Source organism: Exophiala mesophila (genome assembly GCF_000836275.1).
Source record: "Exophiala mesophila strain CBS 40295 unplaced genomic scaffold supercont1.5, whole genome shotgun sequence".
Lineage (NCBI taxonomy): Eukaryota > Fungi > Ascomycota > Eurotiomycetes > Chaetothyriales > Herpotrichiellaceae > Exophiala > Exophiala mesophila.
Genome location: NW_015622508.1, coordinates 3233703 through 3253523, shown reverse-complemented (window position 1 = coordinate 3253523; position 19821 = coordinate 3233703). Strand labels below are relative to the sequence as shown.

Here is a 19821-nt window from a genome sequence, read left to right as displayed (position 1 = left end):
CTAATAACATGGGGAATGATCACTTTAGTGATGGGTCGTGAGCTCCAGCCCTCTCTCTTGACACGCAAACTAGTCTTTTAGTCTGAGAGTTTATAAGGATTCCCACTGTCACTATACGAGCATGACAATTGTGCTGGTACCTGTGCCTGATGGGTCGACCATTTGAAGCCCATATAGGGGCCTGGACAACATTGTTCAAGCACAACGGGAAGTGCCTGAAGCCTCGTAGATATCGTTTCCAGGCACAAATTGGGGAACCCGGGGAAGCTCGTTTAACCACACGCGGCGTCCACCACCCAAAAGTACCTATCCACCTATAGAGTTATGCGATGTTTGTGACGATGTGACGAGCAACGCTCAATTTTATGCAGGCCCTTGGCAGATTTTTATCACCTACGGAGCTAGAGGACATCGCTTGAGGTACCTAGAGATAGACAACATTTCTATGGGAAGCTGAAGGTATAATCTAGCTCTATCAGTAGGATACGTACATTAATAAAAGCGAGGTATTAGGTACATCCTATAATGTGTAGCACTACATCGGTTGCTCTTCCCTCTCCTCGCTCTCCTCACTCTCCTCACTCACCCACTTTTATCTCGTCTTCAAAGGCCAGAAGCCACACTCGTCACATCCCCACTTTCCTTTTAATCATTCCAGCATTGACGACTTGACTGTCACAGTATGATGATGGGACGTAGCACGATACCTCTCGCGTGGTCCGGTACTACTCGTGACGAAGCGAGTTTATTGTTCACGAGTCGCTGTTCGCCAAATTCGACGATAAAATGAGAACAACAAGACCACACTCGTTCATCTTAATTCTTGCTCCCCGACATCAAAACATTCATATCTGAATACGCTACGTGTCTCATGTGAGGTCTACCGGCTCTTCGCAGGCCAAGCTTCGACCTAGGCTCTCGCTAATCTCATCTCCCGGATTACTTCATCGACAATCTCCTGAGCCTCTCCCGCAGTGCGTGCTTCAAAATCGTATCTCTTGGATTCATTGACCCTTCGAACAAGGACCCTTACAAGCTTGGAGTGCTTCGTGCTGACCTTGCATCGGAGGATGTCGTTGAAGGCGATCGAGCTGAATTTGGCGCTGGAGGTACTGTCCGCTGGCATCACATGAATTGTGTCTCCGTCAAAGACGAGCACCCGTTGACTCCCTTGCGCGAACGGTGCTAGCTGCTTCCGAGTGACATAGTATTTCTTGAAATTGCTGCTGCTTGACATGAGATCCTGCTTCTGCGCCAGTGGATGTAGCGATTGTCCCTTCTTGCCCTTTTTGACGCCCTGGATATCGAGCAGTAGAGGTGCATTAGGCGATGCACTTCCCGGCGACCCTGTCAGGCTGACCCCGGCGCCGAACCTTTTCCTCACAAGATCAAGGTCAGATCGGTTTCCGAGAGCTTCGATGGTCCGATCCAATGGTGCGACCGTATTGGTCCCGGCAACCTTGAGCAGGAAACCAGCTTTTTCCAAATTCCATCGCTTGCATACGTGATCCAAGATTTCTGCGATATAACTGTCCGCTGAAAGCTCCATGGTCATGGTCTGCGTGGCCATCTGAAGGTCGAAGTATCGTACTTTGATGGTTTTGGTGAGTCCCATTCGAGGAGTCGCCTGCGGTCCAGCAGGGGCAGGTCGATCCGCTGGGGTGAGAGCTGTGTTGGACAAGGCTGAGGTGAACGGTTGCCCCGCCAGAAGAATGTTCGTTTTCAAACCGGTGACACGTGCTGGCACCGGCCCATGCGACGGGGGTGAATCAAGGGACATGGCCGGGTTAGCAGTCACCTCTTCTGGGATAGGAGGCGTGAATTGTGGAGTTTCTTTATTGTTGGCCTCCAATTGCGTCGGAGAGGCTTCAACAAGAGCAAATTCATCAAAAGATTTCTCCCTGGAGCGAGCCCGACCTCCACGATTGTTGTTGTACGTGAAATCTGTCACTGGTCGCGTTCGACCTAGGGGAGGGAAATCGTCGTCCACTTCGCCATCCTCCACAATGCGCAGTGTCCATTTGTTGACATTGAGTTGCTCGGGCGCCAAGTTGGGTTGTCGCTCCTCCTCCCCGTATGTCCAGAGGCCGAATCCAATCAGTTCAGCGACACTCGGGGCGTTGCCATCTTGAGAATTTCGAGCCAATGGCATCTCGAGTGGCTCAGTGGCTCGGTCTGAAAAGGGAGCATACATTTTGATCCATAGAGGGTTCGGCGTCCCTTTGCCAGACATTGTTGCGAATGCTTGAATGGGGTTCTCTGGAGTCTTTTTCTGTGCATTGAACGCCGCAGAGAGAAGACTGGTAGGTTGCATCATACTGATAGGGCGTGGTGGAGGTAGCTCATGGAGAATAGAGACCGTGCGGTGCCTCCGGGGAGATTCAGGCACAGGCAATGGGAGTTCCGCGCCCGCTAGGCTATGCAAGCCTGGTGGTGACGATGTGAGAGTTGACTGAGTCATTGGGTTCAGGATAGATTCGGAGTCGACGGTGCCTCCAAGATCCGATGATAAAGCAGAGCCGTCGGAATCGGCATCGGAGTCGTCATGGAGGTCCCCACGCTCAGAGAGTGAAGGCAAATGGCGGATTGAATCATCTACTCCGGTTACTGGCAGCGTGCCAGATCGAGAACTATGGCTTTGATAGAGCTGGCGCCGTTGGAAGTAGGCTGGATCAACCTCGTTCTCGGATGACATGTCGCTACTAGTCGTCGTGTCTCTCCTTGCCCGAGCTTTCACCGCCTCAACCGCCCCGAGAGATCCAGTGCGGCGTCGATTATCGGTGAAGCGTTTAGAAGGCGAGGAGGTGAGTGCTTCTGGTCCATTTGAAGTACGGATGGGCGAGGAGTCAGCTCTATTGCGAGAAGGCATTTTGGCAAATCGGATTTGCTGAGCAGCTCTCTGAGCACCCTCGGCTTCTTCCTCCGATTCATCCGTCAAGTCACTGGAATCATCGTCCTCAACATGCTCCCTCTTCCTCCTTCGACGAGCGTTGAAACCGGGGCCGATGGTGTCATTGCTCGTGCGACCTGTGACGAGTCCGCCTTCATCATCCTCGTCTTGAGCAGATGTTGTTAGTTGTAGCTCGGCGGTGGTCTGAAAGTATTCTGAATTGATTGCGGTGGGTATTGGTGGGGAATAGGTCCGCTGAACTGGGTCTGCAGACCATCCAGCAGCACGAAATCCTGGGGTGTTTAATATTGATGAGTTGACGTTGATCAGTCGTTCTGCAACGCCGTCCTTAACACTTGCAAGATACGACGTCCGAAGATACCAGATGGCAAACCTTGACGTGCTGTAAGCGACTGGCTAGGAGAGAGATGTTATCAAGTCAGGGACAAATCAGCTTACTCTTCGTTTTGCAGTAGAGCCATCTCTGTTTAAATCGAAGGACAAGTATTTCGAGGGTCTATGGGAGACTCCAAGCTGTTGGGCAGTGATTATGCCAGGTTATGCCAGGCTTGTGTCTGTCTGCGCACCCTATGGAGAGGTTCAGCCCAAGCCTGTCCAGCGCGGATGTTGGCTGCGTTACTTAGCCCATGGAGGGAACAACGCGTGAAGAATCGAAAAGGGGGTCAGAGTCAATGGCCATAATACTATGAGACCAAACCATCGGGACAGTAGTGAGTCGAGGAGACGTTCATTTGAAGATGAAGTTGAACTCGATGAGTGACCAATCATATCAAAGGAGGCAACGGGAGGCGGAATTGCCGAGACCCTCCGCCTCTTTCTTCCATGAGCCCCAATTCCCCCTCGTTCTGCACAGTAACTGATGAGGCTGGAAGGCCACAACAAGTAGAATTGAATCTATGTAGTCACAGTTACAGTCACAGTTGGTCGTATATCACGTAAAATTGATGATCATTTGTACTCTAGCCCGAAACACAACCTGTCAGTCTGTGGTCTTGACCGTCTTTTCTTTCCATGAGGGCACATACATCACATCAGGTTACACGACTCGACCTGTGGCCATTATAATTCATTCTAGATTGGCCCAACACCCCACGTCGCCCACTCGACTAGATCTGCAGACCTGTGATCTTGGGGTCTACTTAAAGTCTGATTGTATGCATGCTAGCGACATAGGTGACCATGATTGGGTCTGCCGGGGTAGTCGAATGTGAAGGGGGCTTTAAAGTAAGACCGACCTGCACGCCATCCGCGACCACCATCCCATTCGAGGAATCAAGCAGCTTTCAGATGGGGTGGCTACCCTCCCTCTCTTGCCTAGTTCAAGTTCAAGGCAGCGCAAGATACAGAAGTTACAGCAATATCTTCACTTGAGGACTAGCCGTATCATGTCGTAGTCAAGCGGAGAATCGACCTCTTGGTAGACATGAGATAAGTCGATGGAAGTAGATAAAGAGGAGAAGATCCGAGGGACTTGAAGGTCACTCGGGCTTCGATGTTGAAAACAGACACCCAGACACTCACACACTCACACACTCAATGTTCTGCATGGCAGGCTCGTCACATTGATAATCGGTGCAGGTCAAAGGCATTATCCCATTAATCACTCATTGCCCCTGTCTACTTACTTTGGCGCACTTGCACTTACAATATTGGGTGAGATATCTTGCGCGCACACTTCAGATCCCACGTCTGATGCTGTAGAGCCATGCTGAGGTTGATCTCGCTATGAATCCCTTTCAATGCCACGTCTTGGACGAGGAGAAGAGACCTTCATCAAGCCCGAAGCTACAAAAGAGCTGTAAGAAAACCAAGTAAATGATCAACTGGGGTGACTAAACAATGTGCACAGAAGAACAGAGAAATATGAAAACGAACATCGGTATAGTATATGGATAGAATCCTAGGAGTATCTGGTTGGAGTTTGACGTCCAGGCTACTTACTTAGGTAGCCATCAGCTGGAGGCCGAGGCTCCCCACCATCTAGGGACTGGGTTAGCTGGACCACAGGCGCTTGGCCGGAGGATCCAGGCTCTTCGAACCGCCCCTGGCCTTTCGTAAGGGGTTTTGGGCGTCCCCCGGAGCCCCGGGTCCCTACTTAGGTCATATGGTTTGTCACCCATCCGCCCCTCACTGGCTGAACCCCAAACAGTGCCTTGACCGTTGTTGATCTCAATCGCTGCCCTTTCTGTCTTCCGAAACGTCGAGATATTCTACTGCTGACATTCTTAATCTCCATCCATGTAGGCACCTCGCAGTGGGTTCATTAAGCCTTCCAACACATCCATACGATCCATCCATACTTACAATGAGTCGCTCACTCGTGCCAGCTTGATATCTCCCACCCCGTCAGTCGAAGCAGACGACGAGCGAGACTCGTCGTGGGACGACTCACTCTACGACATGGACGACATGGACGATGCAGCCGATGCAACAAGGTTCGCTGACGAGGATACCCGCCCTACAAGTCAGAAGGAGCTATGGGGCTGGTACTCCTATGGCTGGGCTGCAGAGGTCTTTGCCATCTGCGCAATGGGTAGGTCATCCATCATTCTGCTTGCGCTCCGTTCAACAGACTGACCGTGTTACATCCAGGCTCCTTCTTGCCCATCACCCTAGAACAACTAGCCCGAGACAATGGAGTATTGCTGGAGAATAAAAACATCTCGTGTCAGGCTGGGTCTGCTTCACGGCCAAATCCAATTCCCCCAAATGCTCCCAAACACAGACACAATGAGTTGCCTTCTTGTGTCATTGACATCTTTGGATCCGAGATCAATACTGCAAGCTTTGCCATGTACACATTCTCCATCAGTGTCCTCATTCAAGCCCTCCTCATCATCTCCATGTCGGGCGCTGCCGACCACGGCCGTTTCCGGAAAACGTTCCTCCTTGCATTTGCTTTCACTGGTTCGATCGCGACAATGCTGTTTCTCGGCGTCATATCAAAATTATACCTTATTGGTGCCCTGCTGGCCATCATTGCAAACACCTGCTTCGGCGCCTCATTTGTACTGCTCAACTCGTTCCTGCCTTTACTCGTCAGGCATCATCCATCCATTCAGCAGAGCAGACGCGGCAACCATAGTGTCGCGGATGATGGACAGTATGAGGAGGAACAAGGAGACGAATCGGATCATCCTAATGAGCGAAACCTCAACTCGACCTCTGAGCTTTTGCCTCAAGACCGGCCAGATGAAACTTCGCCCTCGACTGAATCGCCCGCGGCAATCTCTCCCGAGCTCCAGCTATCGACCAGTATATCTTCCAACGGGATTGGAATAGGGTATATTGCAGGGCTACTGGTCCAGACCCTGGCCATTCTTCTGGTCGTTGCGACTGGCTCTACAACCTTTTCACTACGGCTTGTGCTTACGGTGGTCGGATTGTGGTGGTTTGCATTCACCATTCCTGCTGCCCTCTGGCTACGACCACGCCCAGGGCCACCTCTCCCCTCATCTCTGAAAGGTCACCGCGCTTGGGTAGCATACGTCATCTACGCCTGGAAGTCATTGTTCAAGACCATCGGGCATGCAAGGAGGTTGAAGGATATTGTCATCTTTTTGGCCGCCTGGTTTCTGTTGAGCGATAGCATCGCCACGGTGAGCGGGTAAGTTGACAGCGTCCGTGATTGTTCGATGGAAATGCTCACCAGATTTTAGAACCGCTGTGCTGTTTGCAAAGACGAGTCTTGGTATGAAAACCGAAGCCCTGGGTCTAATTAACGTGATTGCGACGATTGCAGGGGTTATTGGCGCATTCTATTGGAGCTACTTTTCTCGTATGCTCAATCTACGTGCTTCTCAGACCATCGTTGCCTGCATTTGCCTCTTTGAGGTGATTCCCTTGTATGGTATGCTTGGGTTCATCCCTGCAATCAAACGGTACGGAGTCTTTGGGCTGCAACAACCTTGGGAAATGTACCCTCTTGGGGTGATATACGGCTTTGTTCTCGGAGGTCTTTCGTCGTACTGCCGAGCATTCTTTGGCGAACTGATTCCCCCAGGATTTGAGGCGGCATTCTATGCGCTTTATGCTATCACAGACAAGGGGTCGAGCGTTTTTGGCCCAGCCATTGTTGGTGCAATAACAGATCGATATGGCGAGATTCGACCAGCATTCGTCTTTCTGGCTGTTTTGATATTCCTACCCTTGCCGTTGATGTTGATGGTTGATGTTGACCGTGGAAAAGCGGATGCTCAGATCATGGCATTGGAGTTAGAAGGGCAGCGCAAGGGAGGAGAGAGATATACTCCAATTCCGACAATTGTTCTCTCGGAAGAGGAAGATTGATGCCCTAGGCTTGGAAGTCGCCTCAGAAACTACGCAGGCTTGGGCCTGTTATTAGGCAGACATCAACTACACAAACATACACTCAATGATGTGAGCATTCGAATTTCCCGCGTTCTTTAAAACTGTCTTCAGCGTTTCAGCCGGAGTGGAATCGACGAGTCTCTCATTAACACGGAAGTCTATGTCGAATTTTTGCTGATGGGTTTATGCGACGGCTAAACTACGCATTCTGACTTAAGTAAGCATTACGAGGTATCGTTGGGGCAAAGGCTCTCTCAAGGTAGGGGATGGAGATGACAGGAAGACCTAAGTACCTAGTAGTGTAGACTCGAAGTGACACCCGCACGTAGGTTATGGTTGATGATGATCGTGAAGCATCATGGCAACCTGGCACCTAGGAGTGACACTTCGTGGGTGGCCCCGCCCCAAGCTGTTGCCGCTTGAAAGGCCACACTCGCCCCTATGCCCGAACGCCTCTCTGCCCCTTGTCTGGCGGGGATAGCGGCTGGTATTGGCCCGAGAGGCCCTCGGGCCCCCCTTAGGCCCGTTTGCCGGATTCACTTGTCAGAAAGGGGTACGAGGGATTACTAAAATTCACCGTTACCATTATTATTGTTGCCGCTTTCGTGGTTTCAGGTACAGTCAAGCCTGTCAAGGACCCTTTGTCCTTTGCCGACCCCCCCATGTCATCTTGTCCTTATCGCGGCATGAGCCATTGCACCTGCACACGGCCGCCTCTGTGCATCTTGCCTCTCCAAAAAAGTTGACACCTCTCCTCTCTGGAGACACTCAATTCTGGGCGAATCCACCCTTGCCTTTTGACCCTCGAGGCGCCGCATGCTTTCATCTCATATTACTTCTTGAGATTCATCCACCTCTCTCATCGTGAACTTATAGTTCTCGTTTACATTCCTTCCCATCTTCCCTTCCTTCCTCCACTTCTACACACCAACCACCCTCATAATGCGATCGTTCAAAGCGCTGGCCGCCACGGGCTTGACCCTTGCGGCTCTCGCCTCCGCAAGCGATGTCCATGACCTAACCGCAGATACCTTTAAGCAGTTTGTGTCGGACAACGACCTAGTCCTTGCAGAGTTCTTTGCTCCTTGGTGCGGCCACTGCAAAGCCCTCGCTCCCGAGTATGAAGAGGCTGCCACCACGTTGAAAGAGAAAAATATCGCCTTGGTCAAAGTCGACTGCACCTCCGAAGGAGACCTATGCAAAGACTACGGTGTCGAGGGATATCCCACAGTCAAGGTTTTCCGTGGCCTTGATAATATCAAGCCATACACTGGAGCCAGAAAAGCCCCTGCGTAAGTCGGATTGATTCACCCTTGTGCCTCCCATACATCAGATGCTGACGACTCTAGGATTGTCTCGTACATGACAAAGCAGGCTCTTCCTGCTGTCTCAATCCTCACTGCCGATACCCTCGAAGAGTTCAAGACCACAGACAAGGTTGTCGTTGTAGCTTACATTGCTGCCGACGATAAAACATCCAACCAGACATATACGGCCCTCGCCGAGTCATTACGAGATGACTACATCTTCGGCGCCACTAACGACGCCGCTCTTGCCACCGCCGAAGGTGTCAAGCAACCCTCGATTGTACTTTATAAGGAGTTCGATGAAGGCAAGAACATTTTCTCTGAGGCTTTCCAACAAGAAACCATTTCGTCCTTCATCAGCACGTCTTCCACTCCCTTGGTTGGCGAAGTTGGCCCAGAGACTTATGCAGGGTACATTAACGTGAGTTGTTCCCCCATTCAATTTCCATCCTCGGGGTCTGACCATGGTCAAGTCTGGTATTCCTCTCGCCTACATCTTTTCCGAGACTCCAGAAGAACGTGCATCTCTTGCCGATGAACTTCGATCCCTGGCCGAGAAACACAAAGGAGTGATCAACTTTGCGACCATCGACGCAAAGGCCTTTGGCGCGCATGCTGCCAACCTCAACCTACCAACGGATCAGTTTCCTTCTTTTGCCATCCAAGACACGGTCAAGAACGAGAAGTTCCCCTTCGAGGGCAGCTCGTTGACCGCCGACAAGATTGGTGCTTTCGTCAAGGACTTTGTTGACGGCAAGATTGCACCCAGCATCAAATCCGAACCCATCCCAGAGACACAGGAAGGCTCAGTCACAGTCGTTGTCGCTCATTCCTACAAGGACATCGTTTTGGACGACACCAAGGACGTTCTTTTGGAGTTCTATGCCCCTTGGTGTGGACACTGTAAAGCGTACGCGTGCTATCCTGTTCCATGTACTCTGATCAGTTCACTAATCATTTTATTAGCCTTGCACCAACCTATGAGAAACTCGGCGAGCTCTACTCCAGCCCCGAGTTCTCTTCCAAGGTGACTGTCGCGAAGATCGATGCCACTTTGAATGATGTTCCTGATGAGATCTCGGGATTCCCCACTATCAAGCTCTATCCAGCTGGTGCCAAAGACTCGCCGGTCGACTACTCTGGCTCTCGTACCTTGGAGGACCTTGCCGCCTTTATCAAGGATAACGGCAAGCATGGTGTGGACGGCCTCGCAGCTCAAGCGGCGGATGAGGACGTCGAGATGGAGGATGTCTCCACCGCTGCTGGCGAGACGCAGGCCAAGGCCGCTCCTGCTGCAACCACTGACGGTGAAGGTATCGTTGATGCCGTCAAAAGTGCCGTCAGTGGCGCCGCCGAGGCCGCGTCGACCTTCGTGGCCGACGACGACGTTGGAGTTGCAGAGCACGATGAATTGTAAAATAACTTACTCCATCCTGTCCATCTTTGGGATTGTACGTGGTCAGGTTTTGGTCACGTCATCGTGGCAATCTCATATAACGCTGTAAAATCATCATTTGATACTATGACTTTGTGTGTGCCTTTTTTTTTAACACCAGCGATGGTAGCTCCTGATCTCTATCATTCCGTCTCATCGCAGTCTCAGCACCGAGGGAACCAACATAACCCAGACACCTGGAGAGAAGCCATGTACCCTATGCTAGTCTTCACAATTTGCCTGCTACGATCCGTCACGGCTCATGGTCGCATGCTCCTGGCGATGCCAGCCACCGGGACCAAGGATTCCGCCGTCGGCAGCAGCGGCGTCCAAACTCCATTGTCTCAACGGCTGGCAATCCGGGGTTGCAGTGTACCCAGCTTCAAACATCTCCATGCCCGCCCACGCTATCATGGCTGCGTTGTCAGTGCAAAATTCGACCGGCGGGAAGATGAGATTGATGTGCCTGAACCCGCGTAGATCAAGCATGCGCCTGAGATGATATCGCAGAAACAGGCTCGAGGCCACGCCGCCAGATACCACCAGATTCGTTGGCGTCGGCATCGGAGTCATCGCGGCAGAAGCGTCCGAGGTCAGCTTTTCCAGAGCTATGATGGTCCGCGACCCAAGATGCTCAAAGGCTGATGACAGACAGCTACGCGCCAGGTGGATGCGTTCATCGTCGGACATGGCGGCCTTCGCGTCGCGCGAGGCTTGGATCCTTTTGACGGTGCTAGAGATGCCGCTAAAACTGAAAGCCAAATCTCTTGTCCGTACCATCGGCGTAGGGATAGTCCAACCAAAGGCATTCGCCGGCTTCTCAAGCTCCTCAGCCCGTGTACGAGGAATGGACCAGGCCTCAAACGACTCGCGTGTAGGGAAGGCATAGCTGGAGAGATATTTGGCATACGACGTGTCTTGCGTAGCAGATTTGATGTGCTCTGGTAAGATAAGGCGGCCACATTTGTCGAGTTCATCGCCAACCGCAACATCCGTGGTGGTCGAGAGGATCTTGTGCTCGGTCAGAGTATGCGAATGAAGGAGCAACGTGTGGCCTCCGGAGACCAGAAGCGTTAAAAACGGGAAGGATGGAGAGACGGTTGAGACGGATTTCTCGGACGCTGCGCCATTATCGGAGCCTTTGGCGGAGAGTGCGTCCACCATGCGCGAGGTGAGGGCATGTGCTTGCATGTGGTGGACACCGATAAAGGGGATCTGCCACGCCGTGGCCAACCCTTTGGCAGTGTTGAGTCCGACAGACAAATTGCCTGCCATGCCCGGTCCTCGAGTTACAGACACAAAGTCTGGTCGCCGTTTGAGTCTCCCATCTCTTAGTCGGATAGTTCGTAGGCTGGCCTTGGACATTACTCGAAGATTCCCATCTGGAGCGTCTGGCAGATTGGAGAGTGATCTGTCTAGAAGACTGGCAAGATTTCGATGGTGGCTGGATAGTGCTTCGACGGGCACAATTCCACCTTTGCCCGTATTCTCAGCAGTAATCTTCTCATTGAAGTGTAAGGTAGCATGGGGCTTCTGACGAGAAGGCTTGGAGAGTATGGCGACACACGTGTCGTCGCAGGAAGTTTCAATTGCCAATGTCAATAGACTGCGACGAGGTTGGTGAGTCGTAGTAGACCACGGTCCGCAGGCGTGGATTACAGGAATCTTCGGCCATCTTATGCTTGACGCTGACCTCGCACGGGAGACGTGGAGCATTGACTGGTGCTACTGAAAAGGGTCGTTTCCCTTCATCTGTAGATAGTCACTTTCCTTGACCGGGGAGGTTTAATCACGAAGTACAAGTCCGGGAGGCAATTCAGTAAATTAATTATTTACCTGGATGCATCGGATACAGCGGAGCATTTGACCATCACCCCTTTCTATGACAGCCCTGCATCACATCTCAACATGTACTAATATCAGATGAAAGCCATTCATTTGCATTTTTGCCAACGCGAGTATGCACAATAAATCATGTTACGACCATGGTGACCTGACTTCTCAAAGATTACAGACACCAGCAGGGGTGCAACGAAGGTCACAATACTGCGCCACTAGGCCGTTATATTAATGAGTGGATCTCTCGTCAGTCCATCAAGGCAATATTCAGGTTTTCCAAGAAAGAATCCCTCCCGGAGCCTGCTAAATTATGATGGATCGACAATTGCAGATCTGGTTGGACGGCTTTGGCTTTCAAAGTTTGGTCTGCTTTGATCGATGTGGTCACCCTGTCGTACACAACGACTGGGATACAGGGTCGAGACCGAGAGATCTGTGCAGGTTTGAAAGAATGAACGAATTTCGTGATTGTTTGTCCAGTAACAAGGATTCCGCGAACCTGGTGCGAATAAATCAACGATGTGTGGGCACTTTCAGGTAATAAATGTCTGGAATTGCTGTACAATGCAGATTGGATATGCTCGGCCAAAGCATATCACCTGTCCTTCATATCAATGGTGTTTTAACTCACGGTGGCCTCTATTTTCCTTTTGACACCAAGCTCTCTACTTTTTGCCTTGTCTCAGCAGTCGTTTCGTCCGCCCAGGTGACAGCCACGTTGGCATGGACTTTAGCTTGCCTCCAGGATTCCTTGACAAAGCCACTGATCTGCGCATGTGTTTCGCTGATAGCAGGGACCTTCTTTTCATATTCCCAAATCAAATCCGAAGTATTTCTCATCGTTACGGGGATCAACATCCAGCCAGCGGTAATGCCAACAGTCAACGGGGTTGCCGCGCGAAGAAATAGGCCTCGATTCCGTGAAACAATTGAGCCTGCTAGCGTAGCGACCAGGACGTAAATCGCGCCCGGAAGTAGCTGTTCTCCGGTTTCTGGAGCCGGAGCGAGGGAAGCAATCGTATTAGTGAAATTTGTTTCCTTTCGGAATGCCCAACTTAAAAGGTCATTAAAGCTGTTCTCGGCGGCAAGTGACTTGTCATAGACAAAGAGTCTGGCGGTCTTGACGTGGGAGGTTAATCTGTCGGTTGGGGTCGGTGACACTGGGTTCGAACTCGAGACTGGTGATGTTGGAGAAGGTTTCGGTGTCGTGGGAGCCACAGGATAGGATGAATATATAGGTTTCTTTTCTGGCAGCTTGAAGTCATGTCGAGTCAGTTTCATGTTTCGGACCGGAAGACAAGGCACCTTACATCGTCTTTGGGAGCTTCGGCATACACTGTTCTGAAGGGTGCTGGGAACTGAGTGAGTGTCGCACCGCCAAGTACCAAGAACGCTGCTCGACGTGACTGCACGAGAAGTCAGTAGATACAAAAACAGAGACCTGGGTGTTACTTACTGCCCCCATTGCTCTCAGGGGACTCATAATGTCGTGGGATGCTCACTGTATATGGGTGGTGTCTGATTGTCAACTTTCGCAAGAATTCCAATGGAGCTTCTCGCGTCGCCGTCTGCTAGGTCTTGGCAGCAATACTGCTATAGTGTCTGCTGTACTCTGCTGTAGGCCCCCTTGGGACTCGAAGCGCATTTCGTTGGCGTCACATGCGCGCACTGCGGGCTGCGGCTGCGGCTGTCGCTGAGTGCCTGCCTGATGAACAATTTAATCGAATGCACTTGCCTTCTCCGCGCTCTGCTCTCCGCATGGACATGCCTATCATCGAGGATTTTGCGCAGGCGCCCGATTCCACGATAAACCCTGGACAAACTGTACACAGGACAAGCTTCGTCACCATTCCAAAGTCCCTTCTTTGTACTGCAGCTTGAGAAGCACTCCTCAAGACATGCAGAAAGTTCGATGGCGTGCGCCCTCGATATGTGCCCGATGTCTCAGCAAGCAAAAGAGATTCAATTCCACTGCCACAGTTACTGCCACCCTCCCCGACCGCGATAACACCTTTGAATCCGCACACGTGCAGGACACGTCTACCCGACGACATGATTCTACCCTTCTGCGAGAGGTCTTCAATAACAAGGCATTATCATGGAGTGCTGGTGCAAAGAGCTCGGGACTGATAGGGAACCGCCACCTGACCAGCCCACGAGGCTTCCAGAGGTTCGCCGAAGTATCTGTTGCTCAATGCAAAAGACTGGTCGAAAGAACTCTTGCTGCCTCCACCGTTGAGCAGTACCGTAGAATTCCGCGAGATCTGGATAGACTGAGTGACTTGCTGTGTCGCGTCATTGATCTGTCCGATTTCATCAGAAGCATCCATCCTTCGGGCGATGTGGCTTCCGCCGCAACTGCTTCCTACTCGCTAATGTACCAGTACATGAATGAGCTCAATACCACCACAGGCCTCAATGAACAGCTTCGAACAGCATGGAATATGCCCACGGTCCAGAGTCATTGGACCGAAGAAGAGAAAATGGTGGCCCAGCTGTTGATGAAAGACTTTGCCAAATCAGGCATTGACCTTCCAGAGCGACAGAGGAAGGAGTTCGTCTCTCTATCGAACGAGATTGCTCAGGTAGGAACGGACTTTATCAATCAGATGGAACATGCCCGGGAAAATGTGTCCTTCACGGCCTCTTCATTGGCTGGTGTTGATCCTACTCTAGTCCAGGGATGGAAGAGGTGGGAGAGGGCGTCAATTCCAATCTACAGTCCTATATCCAAGATGGTCATGAGCTCCGCCACCGATCCTGCCGTCAGAAGAGAGCTTTACATTGCTGAAAGAACTGCATCGAAGAAGACTATAGGAAGGCTTGAGCGGTTACTTCTTCGCCGGGCTGAATTAGCGCAGTTAACAGGACATGACAGCTACGGCCAGATGTCGCTTGCGGACAAAATGTCCAAGACACCCGAAGCGGTGATGAACTTCCTCGAGTCTTTGAACCAAAGCAACAAGCCGCAGGTTCAGAAGGAGCTGGCGCCTTTAATGGAAATCAAACGCCAACTCATTCAAGGCGCCACATCAGTAGATGCATGGGATCATACGTACCTCCTGAGTAAGCTTGCACAGCAGCAGGCCAGACTGGGCCCAAGAACATCAAAATCCCGGCTCCGAGAAAATGTCAGCTCCTATTTCGCATTAGGTCATGTCATGCAAGGCTTGTCTGGTCTTTTTGAATCCCTGTACGGTGTCCGCTTGGTTCCAAGAGAAGTTCAGCAGGGGGAAACTTGGCATCCAGAAGTCCGCAGATTGGATGTGTACACGGAAAGCGACCAACATATAGCCACCATGTACTGCGATCTCTTCCTCCGTCCAGGAAAGCTCCCGAACCCGGCACATTTCACACTCCTTTGCTCGAGAGAGATCTCAGAGGAAGAGATCCAAGAATGTCGAGAGAAGAACGAGCCTATCAACGATGGAATGCCAACCTTGATGGATTCTACAACACCATCTGGCAATGCGACATGCCATCAGACGCCCATAATCGCGCTGGTTTGTGGCTTCCAGGGGCCAGCCACTTCTTCCGGCCCTTCCTTGTTATCACTACACAGTGTAACAACATTATTCCATGAAATGGGACACGCCATCCACAGCATTTTGGGACGCACATCTCTGCAGGGCATCTCTGGTACTCGGTGCGCTACAGATTTTGCAGAGCTTCCTTCCGTGTTAATGGAATATTTTGCGACCGATGCCGCGGTGTTGAAGAGTTTCGCCCGTCACTGGAAAACAGACGCTGTGATTCCAGACGAGATGATCAGCGCGCTGGCGCAAGAGAGATTAACGCTGGCAGAAACAACCGGTGGTTGGAATAACGAAGGCCAGATCCTGATGGCACTCCTGGATCAGGTATATCACTCGACGGATCCAGTCAAAGCTCTAGCCAGTGGCTCGTACAACTCGACAGATGTCTACCATGACGTCTGGAAGCGCTACGGAAGTGTCCATGAACCACCGCAGACCTCTTGGCAAGGATTCTTTGGACATCTCTATGGATACGGCGCAACCTATTACTCGTACTTGTTTGACCGAGCCATTGCGCGACAGGTGTGGAGAGCTGTGTTTCGGGACGGAGAGAACGCTGGCGGCTTAGATCGAGCTGCAGGAGAAAGATTCAAACAGGAGGTTCTTAGATGGGGTGGAGGACGGGACCCATGGCTATGCCTGGAAGGACTTATGGGCCAGGGCCAGGGCATTCTTGCTGAAGGTGGTGATGCTGCGATGCTAGAAGTTGGAAAATGGGGCATCGATGCATCTAGTGAAGGTGCCATGTAATGACCTGAATACTGATAATCTCCCTCCTCTCGACGACGACTCAACAATAAGTCCCTGTCGAAGCTAGTTGTACGTGTCAACAATCATACTGCGATAATGACATATAGAACAATAAGACCTTTGCTGACACCAATCTGGCTGCGGCTTCCTATGTGATATCACGTGCCTCATGTGGGTGGCCCCTGGTCGGCTTGGCACCTTCCACCTGACCACCCATCGCCGTTCTTTCCATTAGTACTAGCGGGACGATCTCTCTTTTGAGTCATTTTCCGACCCATTCCACGAAACATACATCTCATCTTATGTAAACAACCAGTATAATTCTCACAGATGCAAGTGGTTTGGGAAGCAGATACTGCAGCTTTTGCCAGTCGAAAGCGAGCGGCCAGGGCGTGTGCAAAGTGTCGCGCCGCAAAGAAACGTTGCCACCATACCTTTCAGAGGGATCCTGATCAACAAGCCGACACAGATGGCCTCGAGCGTGTACTCCCCAATCTAACCCACAAGGAACCGATTCGATTTGTGGGCGACCTCAATCCTGAGTCGATCCTGACAGACCTATCTTCGAGGCCAGATGGAGCGAAAAGAATCAGTCGAATAGGAACTTGGGTCGAACAGTCGCGACATGCTCGAGATGGACTTCCGGCTGAAGACCTTGGACCTGTTACCAAGGCAGGAGAGAAGACCCCGATCAATGTGGAAAAGTACGGCAAGGTTGAAGGGGGTCGGAGGGTCTTGACCGGCCACCAGCGCAACTATTTACAAGCAGTTGGGGCTTTCCGTGTCCTCCCCAAGGCCACACAAGATGCTTTGGTCTCGACTTACATTGCTTGCATTGACGGCATTCTTCCCATCATAGACGGCATCAAACTCCTAAAGGACTATACCGACGGAAAATGTTCGATCTTTCTGCTGCAGGCTATCTGCCTAGTCACCTGCAAGACCGAAGAGGCAGCGTCTTATCTTCGTTTATACGACGATGGACCTTTGCTCGACCCGATTCCATTTGCAAGGAGCCTCCATACTGGCCTCGACGCAGCCATGAAGGCTGACCTCGAGCCAGATCGTGTCACCAAGATTCAGATTTTGACTCTGATGCATCTACACAACGATGGTCCGGGAGGGATTGAGGAGTCCTCGTTGCATCTGTCACAGGCTATCCACGACGCATGGACAGCAGGCCTTCATATTCACACTCCTGGACGGACCGTCAAAGATTCTTCAAGCATGCTTTGGTGGACCATTTGGACACTGGATAAGATCAATGCATGCGTGGGAGGTAGGCCGATCATGATTGCGAATCGTGACATCGATATTGAGCGACCCAATGTTGAGGCCGAGCCAAAAAGTGTAGTTATTGCTGCATGGCTCCGTTTAGGGGATCTCTTGGATAAAGTGATTGAGTTCTACAGACCCACGGCAGACCCCAACTCGACTGGCTGGGAAACCGAATTTCCAACGTATCAATCTATCGTCGAGGGGATCGAACTCGACCTGCTGCCCCGTGCAGATAACAGTGAGTGTCAACCAGATTCAAGGTCAAATTGGAGCCTTGCTTACCCTGTCAATAGATATTCTCGAGATTTCCTACAATGTCATTGCCATCCTCAGCTGTCGAACTGGTGGGCCCACGACAGCGTCATACGCCCGGAGAATAGGAGCCTCGGATCGGATACAGCAACTTATCTCCAACGGAGGCCATACTGGCATGGCGCCAATCCCGCTAATCCCTTATGCCGTTGGGCTCTCCCTTACAGTAGCATACCGCGGTCTCCGAGATAACTACCTAGATGCCGAGCGTGCACAGGCAGACCTGGCGACACGATGTGAAACCCTCGAAAAACTCAGTACGTACTGGTGGACAGCAGATGCATTGGCACGGCTGGGGAGAAAAGCGCTTAAAAGTTTGCAACAGCCCGGGGTGCAGAAACATGCAATTGGAAGCATTGCCAATGCACTGGAGGCTGAGACTTCGCCATGCAAGTTTGGACCCTTTGAACAAAAGATCAAGCAGGTTGTACCTCAAGCGACGGTGAAGAGCCGTCAGGTGAACGGTAACGCTCTCCACGTTCTGTCACACGCCGCTGCTACGCACTCGAACCCGACAGGTGCAACACCACGGCCCAGCCCCTTGTCAAGTTCGGTGTCGACCCTGAGCACTCGGCCAGAGATGCCTACCCCACCAGCAGTTCGGATGGTCCTTGCTTCGTCGTCCAATAAGCCTTTCCCAACTGATGGAGGACCACTGGATATGAGCGTCTACGACAACTTCAACAACCTGGACAACCTTTTCGACGGCTTCTTTGATCTCTCCATGCCTACCATCTTCCAGGACCCCTTGTTTGACGGCGATACCTTTATCAATGCAAATGTGGACTTTGGGATTGGTGGGATGATGAACGAAAATGCCGACAGCATGGGCTTTGGTCCACACAGTTCGAATGCCGGTGGCTTCTACAATGGTGTCTATCCTGACATGGGACTCGGCGGAAGAGAGCATTGACAGGATGATGGGCGTTGAGGTCAGATGAGGCTTAGGTACATGGCATACACGTGATTCATCTGGTTTAGGGAAAGCGCAGCGATGGAGTTGAGAGATAGGGGTTCCATGATTTTGATGCTGAAGATGGTTACAGAATTCACACCGATTGGCAAGTAAATAGCGAGTTTCTAGCCGGCAGTTGAGCCTACGGAAAGGAAGAGGTGAGCGACCGTCCCAGTTATGAGGTGGACAATGGACATGGATCCCTGAGCAGGTGCAGTTGAACATACATACATTGTGACTTATTATCATAATGATTTTCTCATTACACATACGAAACATGATGACATCCCTTGGAACTGTTGAAGACATAATGCTCTCAACTTCACACTCGTGCATGCGTAGTGGGAATATCATTTACCGTATTCATAACAGCGTCACGTGGCTGCAATCGTGGACTGTGATAGACGCCACAAAAACTGCAGGTGCACTTGCCGCCTTCGTTCCAAAGATCAAACTCACGGAAGGAGGGCTCGCATCTCGGTGGTGATTTTGCCCGTCTGTGCCATTTGAAAAATGAAGGACATCTGGCATGCATGCATTTACGATGTTGCAAAGGACGGTAACGCCCAAGGTCGTCGTAAAGAAACGCGACGAGCGTGCTGAATGCGATTGGTTGAGAATACGAGAAGAGTCACAGTGGGGCATGCTTCGGTAGCTGGAGCTGCCAAACCGTCAAACAGCCCACCGAGTGGATTGCTTGTGAACATTTTGGGGGCTGTGGACTTGGTGAATTACTCAGCGCCAACCAACAATCAAGAAGCCATCCGACATTTCCTCCGATTGGCATAACTGGAGCTGACGGTGGATCCTTGGTAGTGTTGGCTTCGCGGCTGTGCAGGGTTGAGCTTTTGTGGGACGTACGATATGGATATGTGTAGGGATGGCGTAGTTCATGACGATGATGTGAACGGGGTTTCATCTGACTCCCACTGCTTGACCTCTCCCGCGGAATGGGACAACGGTTGCCGCTTGTCCAGCATGGGAGAGGTATTCGACTAGGGTAGTCGCATACGAATATGTACGCGTACAGAATAATTCTGAGCAACTTTGCAGTAGTCGACCGGTGTGTATGACATTGCACATGATAGGCGCTCAATGACTGGCTGATACAATCTACTGCCAGGTACGCGTCAGGCGTTCCATATCCTCTGAGACGGGACACCTAGATTTTGGTTGGGGAATATCCA

At 51.4% G+C, this 19821-nt stretch overlaps 7 protein-coding genes across 8 annotated transcripts; 4 read left to right on the top strand and 3 right to left on the bottom strand.

The window, feature by feature from the left end:
* Positions 1 to 758: 758 nt before the first annotated feature.
* PV10_07833 (uncharacterized protein) lies at positions 759 to 3745 on the bottom strand. Its single transcript, XM_016372783.1, has 2 exons — positions 3350 to 3745; positions 759 to 3284 (listed from the first exon to the last, which is right to left on the bottom strand). Exons 1-2 carry the CDS (start codon positions 3370 to 3372, stop codon positions 911 to 913), a joined length of 2397 nt encoding a protein of 798 aa, XP_016222115.1. The 5' UTR covers positions 3373 to 3745; the 3' UTR covers positions 759 to 910.
* Positions 3746 to 4405: 660 nt separating this feature from the next.
* On the top strand, positions 4406 to 7297 carry PV10_07832. Of its 2 annotated transcripts, XM_016372782.1 has the most exons (6): positions 4406 to 4564; positions 4615 to 4709; positions 4761 to 5018; positions 5156 to 5444; positions 5504 to 6518; positions 6571 to 7297. In XM_016372782.1, exons 3-6 carry the CDS (start codon positions 5016 to 5018, stop codon positions 7199 to 7201), a joined length of 1938 nt encoding a protein of 645 aa, XP_016222114.1. In that variant the 5' UTR covers positions 4406 to 4564; positions 4615 to 4709; positions 4761 to 5015; the 3' UTR covers positions 7202 to 7297. The 2 variants fall into 2 exon arrangements, with proteins under 2 accessions (XP_016222114.1, XP_016222113.1); XM_016372781.1 differs by having other exon boundaries at positions 4406 to 4709.
* A 617-nt stretch (positions 7298 to 7914) lies between these two features.
* On the top strand, positions 7915 to 10062 carry PV10_07831 (protein disulfide-isomerase domain). The gene is made up of 4 exons (XM_016372780.1): positions 7915 to 8514; positions 8572 to 8950; positions 9003 to 9439; positions 9496 to 10062. Exons 1-4 carry the CDS (start codon positions 8165 to 8167, stop codon positions 9944 to 9946), a joined length of 1617 nt encoding a protein of 538 aa, XP_016222112.1. The 5' UTR covers positions 7915 to 8164; the 3' UTR covers positions 9947 to 10062.
* PV10_07830 (uncharacterized protein) lies at positions 9993 to 11738 on the bottom strand. Its single transcript, XM_016372779.1, has one exon. It carries the CDS (start codon positions 11678 to 11680, stop codon positions 10208 to 10210), a length of 1473 nt encoding a protein of 490 aa, XP_016222111.1. The 5' UTR covers positions 11681 to 11738; the 3' UTR covers positions 9993 to 10207.
* A 252-nt stretch (positions 11739 to 11990) lies between these two features.
* On the bottom strand, positions 11991 to 13326 carry PV10_07829 (uncharacterized protein). Its single transcript, XM_016372778.1, has 3 exons — positions 13260 to 13326; positions 13114 to 13209; positions 11991 to 13057 (listed from the first exon to the last, which is right to left on the bottom strand). The coding sequence occupies exons 1-3, from the start codon at positions 13284 to 13286 to the stop codon at positions 12443 to 12445; spliced, it is 738 nt and encodes a 245-aa protein (XP_016222110.1). The 5' UTR covers positions 13287 to 13326; the 3' UTR covers positions 11991 to 12442.
* A 245-nt stretch (positions 13327 to 13571) lies between these two features.
* Positions 13572 to 16189, top strand: PV10_07828 (uncharacterized protein). Its single transcript, XM_016372777.1, has one exon. The coding sequence runs from the start codon at positions 13702 to 13704 to the stop codon at positions 16087 to 16089; it is 2388 nt and encodes a 795-aa protein (XP_016222109.1). The 5' UTR covers positions 13572 to 13701; the 3' UTR covers positions 16090 to 16189.
* A 163-nt stretch (positions 16190 to 16352) lies between these two features.
* Positions 16353 to 18979, top strand: PV10_07827 (uncharacterized protein). The gene is made up of 2 exons (XM_016372776.1): positions 16353 to 17605; positions 17661 to 18979. The coding sequence occupies exons 1-2, from the start codon at positions 16420 to 16422 to the stop codon at positions 18590 to 18592; spliced, it is 2118 nt and encodes a 705-aa protein (XP_016222108.1). The 5' UTR covers positions 16353 to 16419; the 3' UTR covers positions 18593 to 18979.
* Positions 18980 to 19821: the final 842 nt, after the last annotated feature.